The following is an 18,981-nucleotide window of genomic DNA, read 5'->3' as shown; positions in this document are numbered from 1 at the left end:
ATATCATGAAATTTTCTTCCACAATACAACTAAACATAGTGCTGTGGGAAAATAATCTTATTTCTGGAATTACTCTAAACACAACCCAGTCAGATGTAGGTAGGGAAAATGGAGATAAAAAAGAAATGGAAAAGTCACTAGAGAGCCGCATTAGAATCAGACTAAACATGCTGAAAAGTAGACTATAAACTGACATGAGAACAAGCAGCAAAGCAGTTTAAAACATACCCAGAATCAGTGTACAATGAGAACAGAAATGTTGAGAGAAAAAATCCCAAACTGAACCCATAACTGCAGTGAATGAAATCTCTGCAATCTGGTGGAGAGGGGGATTAAGAGCAGTCAACACCCAGATATCTTAAGTTACTGAACTTCAGAATGCGTCTTTGACCGCTTTAACCAGATCACTTAAAAAGGGCAAGAAAAAAAAGCCATCGGAACAAATTTATGTCTAAGCATCAAGACACTGGATATTTTCAAACATGACCCCTGTAAATCGTTTTTGGAAAAGTATTATCTGATGTTGAAATTCAGCTGCGATGGGAACAACGAACCCATGAACACTTTAAAAGTGGGGAAATTATGAATTTATGTATTTAAGTATCTACAGAAATGTTAATAAACGTGGGTAATCATCTGCTAGAGTAGAAATAATCTCAAGAATTTAGGCAGTTCCTCCAGAGCAGTTATCTTAAGTGTTCACTCCTCATAATTCACATAAAAGGGCCAGTGAACCACGCTTAGAATCCAATTTCACTCTATTTGAACCACCTTCAGCCATTTGACTCTTCCATCTAGCCATTCTAAGGCAACCTCTTTCCACGCTTTCGATTAAGTTGACTCAACTACCTTCCTATCTCCAAAATCAGTATAGGATATTATGCTCCAAAATTCTGCCCTACAAATTTAGGCTTGCTGCTCTGAAATTACAACTGATAAGCTCTGAAAATATAACTATCCAGAACCAAGTATATCTTTACAATGCAAAAAAGTTTAATCATACTGTAAAACTAGAACTCAAAACTGCAATGAAAGGTGAATACATGTACTTTCATTAGGTGAAGCCATACCAAATTGCCAACATTTGACCATTTTTGACCCCCAAAACCAGAATAACCGTTTCATTTGGTTCACAACTTGTTAGAAGTTATCCAGTTACGGCTCTCGAATCATCTCCAGTTAACTGGCAGCAGCTGCCCGCAACAATGTGTGGTAAAACTGGAGGTCAGCAAATAAAACTAAAGGTAGAGAGGGCACACCAGGCCATCTGTATCAACCTGACCCCAAATACATTCTTATCCCTAAGTACTTACCATACTTGTTAGATTACTAATACATTTGATTTTTACCCAATTCATTTTTCCACTGTTCAACCATCCTTTGTATCAAGTGCTTCCAAGAACAGAGATTTCCCCCCCATAAATTTCAAACTATAATCAATAAGAACCTTTTAGATTTCCATCTATTACAACAATCTTTTTCACTGTACTCCACACCATCTTCATCATTTATTAAAATTGCACCAGAGTAATTCTGTATCCAAGAGGCATTTCAAAATCAGCACTGGATGGCAACCCAAAAAATTACATCTTACAACTCTTCAGGCAAGAGCACAACTTTATTTTCACCTCTAATAATAAACCACAATTGACAACAACAAAAGAGACTGTGCAGTTCAACTTTTTATTTTAATAAAATCAGAATATGCACAGCACATGCAGTGCTAGCATCTAAACTAATACAATAAGCAATTACTAAAGCTACAGTGACTTGAGGTTCAATCTTCACATTCAGCAAGTTTAAATCCACTCATGTGATTTTTGAAACCTTATTAACTGAAAATATTGCTTGCTGATAAAACTTGCTCAAATGCTATCGCTGAATGTACAAGTCACTGATTATGCCAATACAACAAAGATAACCACATGTTTGAGGATTGCAATGAGCCAGACATTCACTGAAAAAAAAAATACACACAACGAAACAAAACTCACACAATATCTGAGAATCTGGACACTTCGTATCAGTGTTTTGAAGTGTTTCATTAATATCTTAAGACAAGTGTATCAAAACCTTGGCATGATTTAATTTAAAGTCGCCAATTTTATTTTTACTAACATCAGAAAGTTATGGCTACACTGCCAATGCCGGGTCTGCTTAATTTGACTTAAGAGTTTAATATGACTTAACATTAAAAGCTCACACTACCCCGAAATATATAATTTCACGCATACGGTGACATTCAACATTCAAGTGCCAGTGTTTTTGTACTGTCTTTTGGTCAAGTTTCTTTAAACTTTCAAAGAATCACTTTTAGGCTTACAAAAATAAATATTTGTCAAAATGTTCAATAAATATTACATAAAACTAGCAGCAAAAAGTATCTAGAAATCTGTCGTGTGCAAATAGTTTTCTTCCCAACTATCATTCCCATGGTCCCAAATAAATTTTAGAATCTAGTCCCATCCCCTTCCTAGACAAGCTGCGTTCAACAATCTCCAAGAGACAAAATAAGATTGGAAGTTTAAGGACACGCACACAAGACATATATATAAAATTCTCTGAATGTGCAATAAAAGAAGTACTTTGTAAAAAGTTATGGGCAAAATGTACAAGGGCCTAAACCTAGACTAATTGAAATAGCACCATAACAAATGACCTCAATACTGTCAAGTGCACCTACTTAATAAAAGTTTTAGAACAAGGCACAATACACTTGAAAATCTATTGCACTTTAGGAAATTTTTGCCATCTTCCTATGCCACTGTAAAAAGATTGAGCGTTTTGATCACCGCATTCTGGCCACAAAATTAGCACAGAATTCAAAGTGGCAGAGGCATTTTAGTGGTGGACAATGCTCATCTTTGGCCAGATTTAGCATAAACAGACTATAAATACAATGGAAACCTATGCAACTAAAACTGACTAAAACTGCACTGTATAGCAGAATTGACACCTTGTGCAGTTATGTACATATTTCCAACCTGTGTGATCTCAAAGATTTCAGTTTGTTACTCTTCTGGAGCCATTTTTACAAAGTCTATAGTAAGCCAGTTTAACATCTCAACGCAGCTTGAACAGAGTAATGTAAATCGGCATTTAAAATAAAGCCTGCTGCATTAATTCTTCCTGTTCATACCCTCTTGACCAAAAAACATCAACACTAGCATGCGTTATTAGACCAAAAATCATCCAGGGCCCTAATGAGGGCTGGTCATTGCTGTGGTCAGCCATTCTACCATTTCAATTTCATTTATGGCAGGCATTTAAAAAGTCTAAGTAGATGAATTCTCCTAAAAACCTATCTCAAGTTATCAGACCTTTAAACTTTCCCTGTAATAGTATGCCCACATCTGGCTAGCTCATAATTAATGATCTGCCTAAACATTGAAAGAGGAATTGCTGTATTTACTTGCATTAACTTTGAAAACAGTGCTTTGAATGTATGCATGTATTCATACATCACCTCATCATGACTGGAATGGCTTGTTTAAAGACTATCAGGTTCTAAATACCTATCCAGGATAGAGTGAGCAAATCAGAACTTTAACTTAATACAGTTTGCCACATTAGAAACTAATTCCATTAATATGCTTCAAGACGTTTGTTGTTTGTTTTCCCCCAATCTGCAAGTATCAAAAAGCCCTAATGCAGGCTACCGCATAAGTTTTTTCCTTATAATATTTATGGATGAATCGATGATTCCTGTTAAGTTGTATCACACCTGTGTGCCAAGGTTTGATTTTAGCCCAAGTTCAGTAAATTTATTTTGTCAAAACAATTGGTATCTTGAGCATTACTGAGCCAACAGGACATCAAAATAAAAAGTTGTCTAAAGTTAAAGGCACAGTACATTAACAAACAAATGATCCTCAGTCACAAAATTATAAATGCAGTTTGGGATGGGGGTTGGGAGGGGAGTTAATCCAAACTACAGCAATGAAGTCTTCAAACCACCTTCTGAACAGGGCTGCTGATTGTTCCTTTCAACTCTTCATGTGACCTTGAGCTCCCTTAAAAAAAAAATTTCAGTGGAGAATCACAGCTGGTAATGTACTGCGAGTTCTTGAAGCTACACAAGGTATAGTCTGGCTAAGTTACATGTGGTTTCCATATTAGCTTGTTTGGCAGGGTGACCTACTGCAAAGCAGGTTCAGTTACCCCACCAGTCAACCCCCTGGGAGTTATAATTTCCTCCATATCCATCACTGTTGTAAAAGCCTCCATAGCCACCTATTGAAAGATTTAAAAAAGAAAAAAATTAATTAAGTCATCCACTGTTTAATACAATCTTTCCCTTCTTTAAGTATTTTGATGTAAAATTACAGAAAGCAATCTACAAGGCCGAACTTGCCAATATTTTACATTATGCTTTGAAAAAGATGGAAAAGAAAAAAAAACCCTTCCCAAAGATATGAGGTTAAAAATAAACATTACCTCCACCAAACCCTCTGCTGCTGCCATGGCCGCCTCCACCACTGCGGCTGCTGCTGGCGCGGCTGCTGCTGAAGCTGGAACTGCTGGCACCACTACTCTGTCGATAGTCTCTGGCACCAAATCCTCCACTGAATCTACTACTACAAGGACAAAATGTTAGTTCACATAAAGATGAAATTTCGACCAGATAACCCAAATCTTCTTAAAACTTCCCAATGACCCATTTCTGATTTTCCAATGCAAACAATTCCAACCAGCCCTATCTTCCCTAATAGTGATTTTTAAAAGGCCTTAGCTATGAAAAGGCTGACACCAACTTAATGTCATTTAAATAACCTTGAAAAGTTAACCTTGGACATAGCACCCATCCCCATCATTATAAACCATCTGTAACTCACCTTTTGGATCGTCCACGACTGCTACCCTTGTAGTGGTGTTCATAAGCCATGTTTTCTAACCAAGATGGCACTTCTTGTTTAGCTTCAACAAGAAGATCCAACAAATCCTTGGTAATATTTACGTTCCTCTCATTAAAGAATGAGGTGGCAAGGCCTAAAAACAGTTCCAAAAAGTACATAAATTAAGGTCTTCCATAAAGTAGCACAGTATTACTTTCATATTAGAGTATTAAGTAGAATACTAAAAAAAGAGGTAACTATTTGCTATTTAACAAACTCAAAGTTCTTTGAACAAACCCTGACTTTTCCTGCCACTTCTGCTAAGATACATCTTAATCGCATTCCTTGAAAATAGAGGAGTTCTTCTAATAAGATCCTGAAAGTTCTTAGCTGCAAGAATCACACTGAAAATCAGAAACCACCACATCATCAAGTAACCACACACTTACCAAGGTTTCCTACACGTCCTGTACGGCCAATACGATGTACATATTCTTCGATATCACTGGGCAAGTCAAAATTGATAACATGTTTCACATTTGAAATGTCCAGTCCTCTTGCTGCTACCTAGAAAATAACTTCTGTTACATATGGTCCATTTAAAAGAAAGCAAATAGTTGAACATGGCGACCTTGAAAATAAGATTATATTATACATACTGCTGTAGCCACTAGAATCGGGCTTTTTCCTGAGCGGAACTGGTGAAGAGCCTCTTCTCTATCTCTCTGAGATCGGTCTCCATGGATACTCGTACAGGCATATCCTTCATGGTACAAGAAATCCTCTAGAGAATCTGCACCCTTTTTGGTCTCCACAAACACTAAGGTCAGTGAATCTTTGCCTAAAGTTAAAATATTACAAGGTTTCTGTCACTAAGAGTGGCTTGGTTCTCTTTGCCCTTAGTAAACTTGCAAATAGAGGCAATTAAAATAGACTGTTTCAACAGAATGTTCTGGATGAGGAGGAAAAGCAATAAAGGTGATCCAAATGGATTTATTACCTAAGCCACCAGAGTGATGCTAAAATTATACCTGTTGCATTTAGAAGGTCAAGTAGAAATGACCGTTTGTCTGACTCTTCCACCCAGACTACTTTCTGTGTGATGTTCTCAGAGGTAGAGCCAACTCTTCCTACGGCCAGAAAGATATATTCATCCAAGAAATCACGAGCAAGCATCTGAAAGAAAAAAAATTATTTTATTATCTATTGAGATAAACAAATTCCTAAGTAAATAAGATTTGCAGCATCAAACAATACCTGTATTTCCTTCGGGAAAGTAGCACTAAACATCATAGTGTGGCGAACTCCCTTTGGTGGCATAGTATCTTGTTCAACGATTCTACGTATTTGAGGCTCAAACCCCATATCCAACATCCGATCAGCTTCATCTAACACCAAGTATCTGCCATGGAAAAAAAAATCCAGTTTAGAATTTGAGGAGAAAAAATAGTTTTAATATAGCTGTTTCTATAAGCACAATTAATTATTCATTCAGGTAGTTAAATTCCCCACACCACACAATTTGACCCATGTACGTGAGACACAGCACAGCATCTTTGCCACTAAATAAATGGTCCAAGATAGTACACACCCAAATTAGCTCTTATACTTGACTCTGGTCATTCTCTACTAAAATGTCGCTGATTTTTCAACATTAAAATTACAACGAACAAACTTTTTGGAAAAGCTGGAAGACTAAAATAAATCTCTTCTCCATCTTAAAATTTATGGACAAGTTCCACAAAACTAATGGCCAGTAGTTTTTAAAATTAATGCATTCCACACATTAAAAAATTAACATACTTGCAGAAGTCTAATCCAATCTTCCCTCTTTCCATCATATCCACTAGACGTCCTGGAGTGGCTACTAACAAGTGGCATCCACGTTCTAAGTCTCGAATTTGCTGACCAATATCAGCACCACCATAAACCACACAAGGACGAACTCTAGATCGGTATGAAAACTGTAAGCAAAGAAATTTTATCAATTTTAAGGCCAAGATTTTTACGTGGTCATAAAACATTGCATCAGAATCAATGAGAAAGCCGATAATCTCCGAAATGCATACTTACTTTCCTGGCTTCCTCATAGATCTGTACAGCCAATTCTCTAGTTGGTGCTAACACCAAGGAGATTGGGTATTGTTTGCGGCGCCCATACCTTCCATTTTCCTAAGAAATAATTTGTAAGTTAAACTCTTAACATCCTTTTTTAAAGGTTCATTACACATAATTCCCTTCTGTAATTCACAGATTATACGTAAAAAGTGTTTCTAATTTTATAGGTTAGAATTCAAGTCTTACTGTCATTTAGAAAGCTTTCTCGACAGCTACCTACAAGGTTCTACAATCATTTCCCATTTTATATAGAAATATTTACCTTCATGGCCCTCAAAGCCTCGCCTGGACCATCAGAATAAATCTGACTCAAGATGGGCAAGAGAAATGCTGCAGTTTTTCCAGACCCTGTTTAAAAGAAAGCATATTCATTTAACCACAGAAAAACCTGCTTATTATTTTTGAATATATATTGGTAGATGACAGTGTTTTTTAAACTTCCCAACAACTTAACAATTAATTAGCAATTTTACTTTATTCCCAAATTAATTTTCTAAAAATTAATAGCTAATTTTAAAAATACCAAGTGACAACTTTGATCAATCTGTAATAGGAGTTAGCAAACTAAGGCCCAACCTATATCTTTGTAAATAAAGCTTTACTGGAATATAGCTGTGACCAATAATTTTACATTATCATCTATGGCTGCCTTCATACAACAGCAGAGCTGAATAGTTGCAACAGAGACCACATGGTCCATAATCCAAAAAAATATTTTGTTCATTTACAGAAAATGTATACCGAACTCTGGTCACTCACAATGTAGTAGTTAGTATTCACTTCTTCGCATTTGTGCAAAGAGAGCAGGAATTGTCTCAAAACTGGTGTCAATTTCAATTTTTTTTAACACTTCCTTGTAGGTACTGTACATACTGATAATGTATAAAGGATTACATTCTCACTCTTCCATAGGGAAAGAAAGATACCAAATTATTCAAGTGCCATATATTTTTATTGGGAGAATTTTGTCACTCTTTCAAACTGGCCAAACTCACACAGATATAATAAAGCCTGTTCTCAATTCAGAGGCTATAACTATCCCCATTCCCAAAAGATGGGAGGTAAGGACCCTTCCCCCTTGGCCACATTCCCATGGATCACAAGCTATTCTCTAATCTTATCCTTCTTATCCCAGATACAATAACGTTATAGTGCTAATTTTCCCACCACTGCAATCACAATAACCTATCCCTGTTGCAGCAATAGTATCAGGGTCATGACTTTCTATAGGCTATCCCCAAGACACCTTAATGGAAACACTAGAGGTAATACAGGATCCAAAAGGCTAAGACAAAAGAGATACCATCCAGCTACTCCTTATCTATATCAAAGTATACCAGTCAGGCTACAAACAGGACTCAAGCTTCCTCATGAAACTTAGATACTCCATGCGTAATTTTTTGGTATTGGTTTTATGAGAGCAAGCAGAGTTAAGGTATTCTGGACAACTTTTTACTTTATCAAGTCTGCTTACCTGTTTGGGCACAAGCCATCAAGTCTCTCTTCTCTTTGATAATAGGAATAGCATGCTTTTGCACTGGAGTCGGACGAGTGTAGCGAGTAAGCTCAATGTTTCCCATAATAATTTCTCCCATCTCAACATCACTGAACTGTCAAGAAATTCATCAGGGTTAAAATAGGTAGAAATGCTACCTGGAGCCATTTTGCTTTACACAAATACAAAGGGGGAAAAAAACCCTACCAACCAACTTGTACTTTAGTTTACAGCTGCTTTAAATAAAAGTTATCCTGTTACATTTTGAGGGGGAGGGGGAAAAACAACAACAACCCCCTAAGCTTAACCTACACTGGAAAAGTTTTGGGTTCCTCCCATGTCTGACCCATTTTCTATTTCAAATATTAGTAATGGTAACATTGAACTCAATCTCCCCCTTTCCACAAACCAACGAGGCAGGCTTTTAGAGTAACTTTAAAAGATTGTTAACACAAAGCAGGAATGGTCTATATAGGCCTTTAGGAAGCCCATCTCATCTTGATGTGCTGTGAAAATACTTACACTTCCCTCTGTCTTAAAGGTCAAGCAAAAATACTTACACTTTCAATGTGTGGAGGACAGTTGTTGCCTGTTGCCTCAACTGGAATGTCATCGTATTTTTCAAAGTTAATCCCGGTGTTGCCTCCAGAAAAAAGTTCTCTGAAACCAGAAGATCGGTAAGTTCATTTGTTATACTAGCCAATAAGGCTTCATCACAATTAACATACATTTCAAAAACTTACTGTTCCAAGCGTTCACTTGGCGGGAGTGGTTTTGACCAATCATCTTCATCTGATTTGTCACACCAGCGACTATTTCCACCACGTTCATATTTTCCAAAGCCACCTCTTTCACCACGGCTGCCAATGCTGTCATAGTCACTTCGTCCACGATCATCAAACCTGAACAGCACAAGCAATTAATCAGAATCTTATTTAACCATTATCAAATTCCTACCACTACTCTAGAACTGTGCCTGAAGAGAAATTCATTATGGCTAATTTCAAGGATGTCAACAGTCCAGTTCAGGCTTACTCTTATTTGACAAATAAGGCCCTCTAACCAGATTGTATCATTTACATAACTTTATTTTCTAAATTCAGTATCCTTCTTTATTCTTATTACACAGCCTACACAGGCCTCATACACGTTGAAACTGAATCACGTCTTTATACCTGAAACTAATAAGAGTATTGTAAATCAACTATAGTTCAATAAAAACAAACTACGCTTGGGAGGGGTGGTGGGGAAGAATCAGTCTTATACACATGAAACCAGCATATAACTTACACCTTTAAATATTCTCATCCAAATATTTCTAGTGGTAGGGAAAAGAGGAAAGTATCACACCAAATATCAATTGTCCCAGTTATATCAGGATGCTACTTAAAGGACAATTCACCTGTGTGACAAACTGGATAAAAAGGTAGAAAATAATCCTTACCTGAATTAAGATGTTTTTAGTTTTAGGCCTGTTTTCGAAAAATCAGGACACAGAGGACTAACCACAGCTATTAGGCACATGAGGTCAGTTCACCACACTTGTGTAATCAAAAATATAAGGTGTTTAAAAATTGTCATATAGAATATCCACGAAAATGTCAACCAAATTAGGCCATTCACTAAAACTTTTAAGCAGAATATGTAAAACTAAAGAAATAGAAAAATAACTGATTTCATTATGCCAAAAGGCATGTTCTTCTAATTCTTGAATAACAAGTTCAACTTAGTAGACCTCTTACAGTTAAAAAAAATACATAAATATAATTAACCAGACATAATACTTAACATCCAAGTAGGTGGTCTACTAAAGGGAAAAAATATCATGCTTAATGGTCAGAGTACAAATTAAAGACCAATTTCTAAACTGCTGTATTGTACACGTAAAAAAGGCAAGAAAACAAGAAATCACTCACCTTCCCCTTGATCCACTTCCACGATCACTGAAGAAACTAGACTTTCCTCTTGAATCACTACGGCAACCAAAACTGCTGTATGCATCCTTATCTTTACTAGAACTCCACCCTGAACTGTCTTTATCATAGAATCCTTCAAAAAAAACAAAAACAAAAAGCAAACCCATTTTATCATATTATTTAGAAAATGACAATACTTTAAAACATGTTTCCAGGCTTCCCTGGTGGCGCAGTGGTTGAGAATCTGCCTGCCAATGCAGGGGACACGGGTTCGAGTCCTGGTCTGGGAAGATCCCACATGCCACGGAGCAACTGGGCCCTTGAGCCACAATTACTGAGCCTGCGCTCCTCAACAAGAGCGGCCACAAAAATGAGGCCCGCGCACAGCAATGAAGAGTGGCCCCCGCTTGCCACAACTAGAGAAAGCCCTTGCACAGAAACGAAGACCCAACACAGCCATAAATAAAATAAATAAATTAAAACAAAACAAAACAAAACATGTTTCCGAATCTGAAGCCCTCCACTATCTCACATCTCTGGACCAGAGGGACAATGGAAATATTCCTACCATGGCACTAGAATATACTATGCACTAAACAAAGCAATTGACAGTCTGAAAATGTTCTGAATGAATACCACTTCTAAAAGGTCAATAGTTTTGCCTGTAACACAATGATTATGGTATTGTTACATGACCATCACAATTTAACTTCCATTCATTTTATAGGTGTGAATGAGTTTACTAGGAGTTACCATTATTTCAATCTCTCTTAGAAGTGACATTCATTTAAAACATTAAAAATGTCAGTTTACTTGGTTTAATACAGTATTAGTTTCAATAGTAAAAAGTTTAAGAACTGTGCTCTGTTCACATGAAGTACATACTACCAAATAAGAATTAGGAATATGTAGAAAAAAGGAAAATCCTCATCCCTACACAACTCAGTGTAGACAGGTTCCTAGGGTATAGCTCTAAACATTCAGTAAGAGGGGATGACAAAGGTGTAAATTATCCCAACAGGTAGATGGTTTAAAGACAAGTAGAGGGTTTAACTAGCTTCAGTGACACTTTATTAAACAGTCAGAGATAGTTTATAAGTTAACTTACTTTCCTTCCACCTCCTGCCTCTACCAGCCAGGTGATCAAGTCTTAGCTACCAATAAAGAGCCGAGTTAGATTTCTAAGATCTCTTTCAGCTCTAACTCCTGTATGATACTGCCTCTCTCCCTGCTTTGATTCCTGTCATTGCAACAAACGGAGAAAAGCACTAAATATACATGGGAGTCAACTTCAGCTAGCGCATTCTAAGGAATGAGAACCCATGACAATAAAGACTCTACGGTAAATAAAAGCAATGACATGATAGCTAAGACGTTATAATACAGATTTTATCTTCCATGTATTGCCAGGGACAGTGAAGCTAACGTGGACTACATATGGATATGGAGAAACGACAGCAAACCATGTGCTTCTGTGGACTCTCCACCCTTCCAATCCTGCCTTCTTTATCCAGTATCTTCCCTCTTCTTGACCTTCAGTTTTCCTGACCTTCCCCTTTTCCTCCAAATCTCAGATCACCTATTTTATGGAATACACAGCACCCAAACAATTGTCCCATGACACGAGCCATCTACTAGCTCTCTGTCACTTATTTACAACGTTAATGGGAAAAGACCAGCTGTTGTGATACCTTTTAGACAAGACCTTTCAAATGAAGCAGTTAAGGCAAGGAGATGAAGCCAGAGAATCACTCCCATCTATTGGGAGCATGCCCAATGCTTGTTAACTATTCCCCAATAACCCCATCTTCATTTTGGCACCTCTGCAAGACAGAAATAACTGGGTTGTCATCACTATGCAGCAGTTTGGTTTACACAGTAATGGGTGCCCAATCACCTTTTTCAAATTAAAATCATGCTGTGAATGATTACAAACACAGGTTAAGCACAAAACTAGTGAAATTGTACAACACCATGCCCTTGGCCTCAGAAGAGTTTGACATAGGAAATGCAGTTTTCCACTGTCTGACATTAGATGAGTTTTTCCAAAATGAGTAAACCCGAATATCTGAAACAGTTCTGCCAATTGCAGAGGAGAGGCACAATGTTTACAGACTTCTCCAGGTGTCTCATTTTCCCTAGGCTCCAACTTCTAAATGCAGCAAGAATTAGGTATACCAAGTTGTTCAAAGGACTTACCTTTAGTAGCTTCTCTGTTCCTTAAGTGAGGAGGAATATAGCGCCCTTCTAAAAGAAATTAACAAAGTTAAACTTCATATTCCATAAAACTTTAAGTTAAAGCTTTTTGGCCAAAATTTGTGCTATTAAAAAAGTCCTGGAAAGAAAATTTTTAAATCTATAGTCCTCCAGTCTGACTATGTACTTGGAAATTGAGAAGCGGGGGGGAAAAAAAAATCTACTTTTATTTTAAATGGGTTATTGCTTTAATAAGTAGAATTTTAAAAGGGAAAGAACAGGTTTGACTTGGAACCTAATAGCTGAAATCTACAAATACATAAATTTAACTTGTCACTAGTGGTTAATTTAACACAATATTTTAAAAGGCTTGCTATGATTTCAGAGAATTGTCACAAACTAACAAGAGTTACAACGTTAAGTATATTACTACAACAACCTAAAAAACATGCAACAAACGTTAATGAATCATTTAACATGTAGCAAAAATGTTACTATAACATCTTAAAAGTAATAAACATGTAACTACCCACTAAAAGGCTTCTTTGTTTCTACCCTGGTTAAGTTCCAAGACATAGGATACATATGTAACATGGGAAAGTTGCAAGAGGGGAAATGATTTCAAGGAACTGTGAATTTTAATTGGAGACTTGCAGAGTTTAAGGAAAGTCAACTGTTTTTCTGCATGCACAAGAATACAGCCTAGACAATGGATGAGAATCAAAAGCAAATAATGTATATATCCACCAAGTAGAGTCAACTTGATTTATTACTAGTTAATCTACAATTTAACTTTTTCACTTCTGGGTTGAATTAATTATTAAAGATCTCTATCAGAATGATCAAGTCCTAAATGATTCTTAGCATGCCAAATAAAGTGAAATTTAAAACAAATACCAAGTAACTGTGCCCAGTGAGGCCCTTCTTGCCTAAAAATGAAGACATGCCCTTTACTATGCAACAAAGAGAGCTTGAAGAAATGGTGCTTTCAGACCTTACATACAGCCGACACACATTTTCTTTTCTTTTTGGTTAATAGGGTAGGAAGAAACCTGAGCTGAAGCAGGTCTATTGCCAATAATAAACCACCAAGATCCCCTACACCTTAATACCAATCTCTACCAAGTATCCAAAAAACCCTTTTAGGAAAAAAATTAAACATAACTTCTATATCTAACTTCTTTTCAAAAGAATACAACAATTCAGCATTTAAAATCCTAACCACCACCAAGATTCATTATGGCCTTGTTCTATTATTTTTTTTTAAAAATATTTATTTATTTAGCCTCACCAGGTCTTAGTTACAGCATGCGGGATCTTTAGTTGTGGCATGCAGGATCTAGTTCCCTGACCAGGGATCGAACCCGGGCCCCCTGCATTGGGAGCGTGGAGTCTTAACCACTGGGCCACCAGGGAAGTCCCTAGCCTTGTTCTATTATTATTAAGTCTCATGTTCTTGGCGAAAGGGATAGCTGTAGCTGATGAATGTGAATGTTCCCTTTATTCAGTTTAATTCTGGTAGATTCACTCTAATAGATACACATTCCCATCACCTTTAAGCTGGGCTCAGGATTCATACTGGACATAATCAAACCCTTCTAGAGATAATTTGCGTTTTGTATAAGGTCCTTAATGATTGTTTTCATTCAAGAAAACTACTCCGTTTTGTTATCAAAAGACCACAACTCGGGACTTCCACTGCAAGGGGCATGGGTTCCACCCCTGGACAGGGAACTAAGATCCTGCATGCTGCGCAGCGCAGCCAAAACAAAACCCCTCCCCAAAACCCCCCACGATGCTAACCACCTAATTCTTTACACAGTAAAGATTGGCAGGAAAATTCTTAAATTTTAAACAAAACCAACGAAATATTAAGGTATTAAAGCTCTAATACTCAGTAACACAGCACTGTAAATCAACTGTATTTCAACGAAATAAATTTTTTTTAAAAAGCCCTAATATTCACAGTAAATTCATAAAATGTTTTACTTACTGCTGGCGGTACTTCCTCCACTCTGATTATCAGAAGAGTTCAGGTCTAGGCCAGCAAACTAAAAAAGAGTTAAACTTTGGTTAGCACCCCTTTTGTGCAGAAATATTACACTAAGAGAAAACTAGTCTTGCTCTCTAGCATTTACTAGCACTAGATGCCCTGTCTGCCTCACCAGGGATGTGAAACTCTAAAGGAGAATGTGACTAGAAATGTGCTTCGAAGACAATTAAGTTGTAAGCAAATGCAAAATACTTTACTACAGTACTACTGTATATACTTCAGCAAGTACCACACCAAGATGGTGGTGCTATCCAGGAGAAACTGGGTCCATGAATCTTCCCTGTAACGTTTTCCATAGTAAAAGTTCAAGAAATTTAAATTATTTTAAAATGTCAAATAGTCATTGGATTCATTTTAGCTCCAAACATTTGGAGACAAATGTTTTCAATGTCACCAACTTTCTACTTGGAATTATTTTAAACCTACAAAGCACACCTGAAAAATGTCAGAACAAAAATTTTATCGACCATTTCATAGTTCCTTTATCCGTAAATACTGCACAAATATTTTAAATTAGGGTAGCATGTCTTCAGAACAAAAATTAATATAACCACCACTTACTGAGCACTACTAAGTACAATCCTATGAAGTAGGTACCTACTTGTTCTCCCACTTTCACAGTTAAGTTCAGAACACTTCAGACATAAATGGCACAACTGGCATTTAGTGTCCTTAATGAGTAGGACACATTTTACTGCCTTTATCTCCACTTCTACCCGTCCCTTTACACTGGTAGCTCAGAACCTCAACATTCTAAAAGAGATCTATCTTCATCGCATTCTGTAATAACTAAAACTATTTACAAGCAATAGGAAGAAAACTATGTGACAAAAGCAGTGTTTCATTTTTTAATGTACCCAGTCACAGCACTATTGCCACCTATTTGCAAAGGTGATACGCTATACCACAACGTTTAAGTCCCCTGTTAAAAGCTCAAGGTTATACTGTCAAATTGCAAGCATCATCAATGGAGGCACTGAAAATTGGAAGCAGATGCTAAATCTTGAAAAAAAAAAAATGACTTATGGTAAGGCAGCTCATTTCTTAATTTCTATCAGCAAAAACGCTGTCATGTTTTCTCTGCACTAGTTATCTCAGCAACAGACTGATACTTTAACGCACAATAGGACCAGACTTTCTTTTTGCACTTGTTGCAATACGTTTTGTTATTAACTTTACACTTGGTAAACACTAGGTGCTACTGTAAACTGTTAGGATTACGTTGTTGCAATTTTCTCAGTTGTGAATTAGCTTGCTGCTTAATTCTAACGACTCTGCATACTTTTTCCAATTAACTTCGATTACAAATTTCATTCCTACTTAGAATCTTAAATACAGCACTACCTACATGGTAAATGGTAAATGTTAAAACTGGGAACAGCCTATGCTCTTGATAACAGATTTTTTATGTCTCTGCTCCATTTAACATATGACGCGTCAACAATTTGGAGGATTCAAACTGATTCATTAATGGAAAAAATGCTCCCCCCAAAACAGATCGTTAAGTCCTTAAAAACATATTACACACGACTACATTAAAGTCTACTGACAATTCATTTGCGTCACTCGACTTCGTTTCAGAATTTCGGAGCTCGTGGTAGGCAGAAGTTTACTTAAAGGCAACAAACATCGCACTGAAGAGCTTCTCTGAAGAGCGGTGCCACTGTTGCTGAGGAATGCAGACTTCCTGCCACCTCAGCCCAGATCCCCTCCTCTACCTCTAAACCCTTAGAAGAGGGCGTTCCGGTTAAGACGACAGACCCGGAGCCTCTGACCTATTTCAAAATTTCAGTCCACAAGCAGCAACAAGTCAACAACAAAATTGTTTATTTCTCCCCAAGCCACATTCCGGGTGTTTTTCCTCTGGCCGAGTCCCTAATCAAACGCCCGCATCAAAGTGTCCTAACCCTGAGGACACTCGTACACTCCGTGGCACCCTTCACCCCCCAAAACGACGCGCGGCCCTGGGCTAAATCGCCACACAGTGACTATGGTGAGCATATGAAGCGGGGCGGCCGCAAACCTCCCTGACGTCTCCCCACCGCGTTCAACCTCGAACTCCAGAGCCCGGCGCCACCGCGCACGCAGCGGCCCATTCTTCCCTCCCTCCCTCCCTTCCCCCCTCCCCTCCCCCTCCCCCCCTCCCCCGGCGGGGGAGGGGAGGTCTGCATCAGCGACACCAACTCCATCTCTCAGCTTTCAGCTCCCCAGGGAGCGAAGTGGAAGCTCTGGGCCTCTCCCCTCCCCCTCCCCCCCTAATCTGCGTCACAAAACTTTCCACTCCGGAAACGCGGCCTCACGGGCCGTGGCTCCCGACCTGCGGAAGCCAGGCTGGAGCGAAAAAGGTCTGCGGAAGGAAGCCCGGGAGGAACAAGATGCCCATCCATCCCCGTTTCCGGGCCCTCGGCGGCCCGGCCTCTCCCGCTCGTGGGCCGCAGCGCCGCCCAGCCACCCGACACCACACAAAGGAGGCCGCCGCCATTACCCCGCGCGAAGGCCACCCCCCGCGCCGCCCCCTCCCACATTCCAGGGCCGCGTTCCTCCTCCCGCTCACACGCGCGTGCACACACACACACGCCAACACCGCTCGGCTCTCTGACAGGAATCCGAGTCGCGCACGCCGGAGCGCCGGAGCCCTCACGACCAAAAAGGTCCCCATTCGTGAACCGCCGCGCCACCGCCCCCCCATGGGTCACTAGTCAGTCGAGGTTAGCGCGCGCGCGCCTCCGCGAGAGCGCGCGCCCCCTCCCCCTCAGCCCGCCTGCGCACGCACACACAAAAGCCGCCATTGTGCTCGGGCCGGGGACAATACCGCAAGCCAAGTAGGGGCCCCAGCGACAGCCACAACTAGCATTCCTGTCACCTTCCCGTTCCCCCACAGCCCTTGGGCATTCACACTCGCCAGCCCGAGGGACCCAGCAAATGGGAACTGAGGATACCAGCTAGCAGTGCGCCACAAACCAGGTTAGGTCAGGGGAGGGAATTCATGCGGCAACAACCCTGGTAGGCTCCTTGCGGCTCACCTGCTGGTCCAGCCCGAGCGCATTTTCCACCGCCACATGACTCATCCCTGAAGAGTACCGAGAACTCGGAGTCTTCCGCTGCTGAGCTAATGTGTTTGGCTCACCGCAAAGGCCCTCTCACGGGAGAACTGCGGCTCTGAGGCGCACGGCGCGGCCACGGACTTAATATACCCGCTGGAACGGCTGCTACGTCAGCACGTAAGACGTGTGCCCTCCTTCCCACACCCGCACTCCTCCCGCCGCTACGACTTCTGCCTAGCTACTGCGCTCTCGTTTAGTCCTAACCTCGCGGGATTTCCTAGCCGGTCGCGTCCCCGGCTCGTCGTCCTACCTTGGCCGTGAGAACGCCAAATACTGTCCTAGTTCGCTTGAGTTCCACTTCCCCTGTCCTCCTCTAGTACCCTAGCCGAGGTCTCGAGATCTCGCGAGAATTCCTCGCCCCCCGCCTTCCGCCAGCTGGGATACCTTAAAATCGAATCCAGGCCTTTTCCCCTTTTCTTTCCGTAACGTCCCCAGTTTTCGCTGTTCCATTGTTTCTTGGGAGCGCTCTCTCCTTGCTCTCTCAGTCCCCCGGACTTGGAGATGTTGTGAGATTTCTCCAAACTAATTGGCCCTAGCGTTTTCGCGGGCGGACTCCCAGAAATCGGAGTTAGGCCAAGAGAGGCCCAAAGCCCGGGGGGCGGCGGGTCACGTGACTGCAGGTGTCGAACGCGGAGGCCATTTTGTGGAGCAAGAAACTGGTTTTAAATAGAGTGCTCGGGAATCGGGGGAGGAGAGGGGAAAGAGGGAGGGAGGAGGCGGGAAGAGGGGGGAGAGGAGGATGGGAAAAAAGAGGAAGGAGGAGGGAAGAGGGCGGGATGGTGACCAGGGGAGCGGGGAGAGGAGTGGAGGGGAGCCGGCGGCGCACGCAGGTGGTGAGACGCTTTACCGCGCGGTTGCCTAGGCAGCGGGGGCACCGCCTAGGAACGCCAGAGCCCCTCAGGTTCCCTACACTCCGCCAACCCCGCGCCCCCCCAAGCGAGAGCGCTCTGGCGCGCGCGTCCCCGCCCCCCGCGGTGAGGAAACAATGAGACAGTCACGCGCTGAACTAGAGTGGGTGGTAGCGCACCCTCCTGAGACCCCAGCCCTCCGCCGGCACGACCGCTCAATTAGACCCCTAGTTTTTTCCTGCGGGGCGTCCAGCGGCTCAGGGCCGATGGCCACCGGCGTGGTGCTGCCTCCCTCAAAGCCAGAGGACCCTGGGGATGGAGAACGGCTCTCCTAGGGAGTCGGGGGTGTTTGTGGCTAGGCGCAATCTGGGCGTGACTAAGGAAGTCTACAGCATTATCGGCCTGGGTACGGGGTG

The 18,981-nt window shown here is 40.6% G+C and overlaps 1 protein-coding gene across 2 annotated transcripts; it reads right to left on the bottom strand.

The window, feature by feature from the left end:
- Positions 1-1,662: 1,662 nt before the first annotated feature.
- On the bottom strand, positions 1,663-17,786 carry DDX3X (DEAD-box helicase 3 X-linked). 2 transcript variants are annotated; one of them, XM_007120869.4, is made up of 17 exons: positions 17,637-17,786; positions 14,554-14,611; positions 12,564-12,611; positions 10,365-10,497; positions 9,192-9,350; positions 9,009-9,108; positions 8,428-8,563; positions 7,216-7,301; positions 6,909-7,007; positions 6,639-6,799; positions 6,093-6,237; positions 5,867-6,011; positions 5,495-5,676; positions 5,285-5,402; positions 4,836-4,989; positions 4,438-4,574; positions 1,663-4,233 (listed from the first exon to the last, which is right to left on the bottom strand). In XM_007120869.4, the coding sequence occupies exons 1-17, from the start codon at positions 17,679-17,681 to the stop codon at positions 4,154-4,156; spliced, it is 1,986 nt and encodes a 661-aa protein (XP_007120931.1). In that variant the 5' UTR covers positions 17,682-17,786; the 3' UTR covers positions 1,663-4,153. The 2 variants fall into 2 exon arrangements, with proteins under 2 accessions (XP_007120931.1, XP_007120933.1); XM_007120871.3 differs by having other exon boundaries at positions 4,438-4,577; positions 17,637-17,785.
- Positions 17,787-18,981: the final 1,195 nt, after the last annotated feature.

This window comes from Physeter macrocephalus, chromosome 21 (genome assembly GCF_002837175.3).
Source record: "Physeter macrocephalus isolate SW-GA chromosome 21, ASM283717v5, whole genome shotgun sequence".
NCBI lineage: Eukaryota > Metazoa > Chordata > Mammalia > Artiodactyla > Physeteridae > Physeter > Physeter macrocephalus.
This window is presented reverse-complemented; position numbering and strand designations above follow the sequence as displayed.

Excerpts from the sequence above, each read along its gene's own strand:
- DDX3X (XM_007120871.3), bottom strand. The coding sequence starts at position 17,681 with ATGAGTCATGTGGCGGTGGAAAATGCGCTCGGGCTGGACCAGCAG. Across the intron at positions 7,008-7,215 it reads AGGCTTTGAGGGCCATGAAG|GAAAATGGAAGGTATGGGCG; the intron begins GTAAATATTTCT and ends ATTATTTCTTAG. Across the intron at positions 6,238-6,638 it reads ATTGGATTAGACTTCTGCAA|ATACTTGGTGTTAGATGAAG; the intron begins GTATGTTAATTT and ends TTTCCATGGCAG.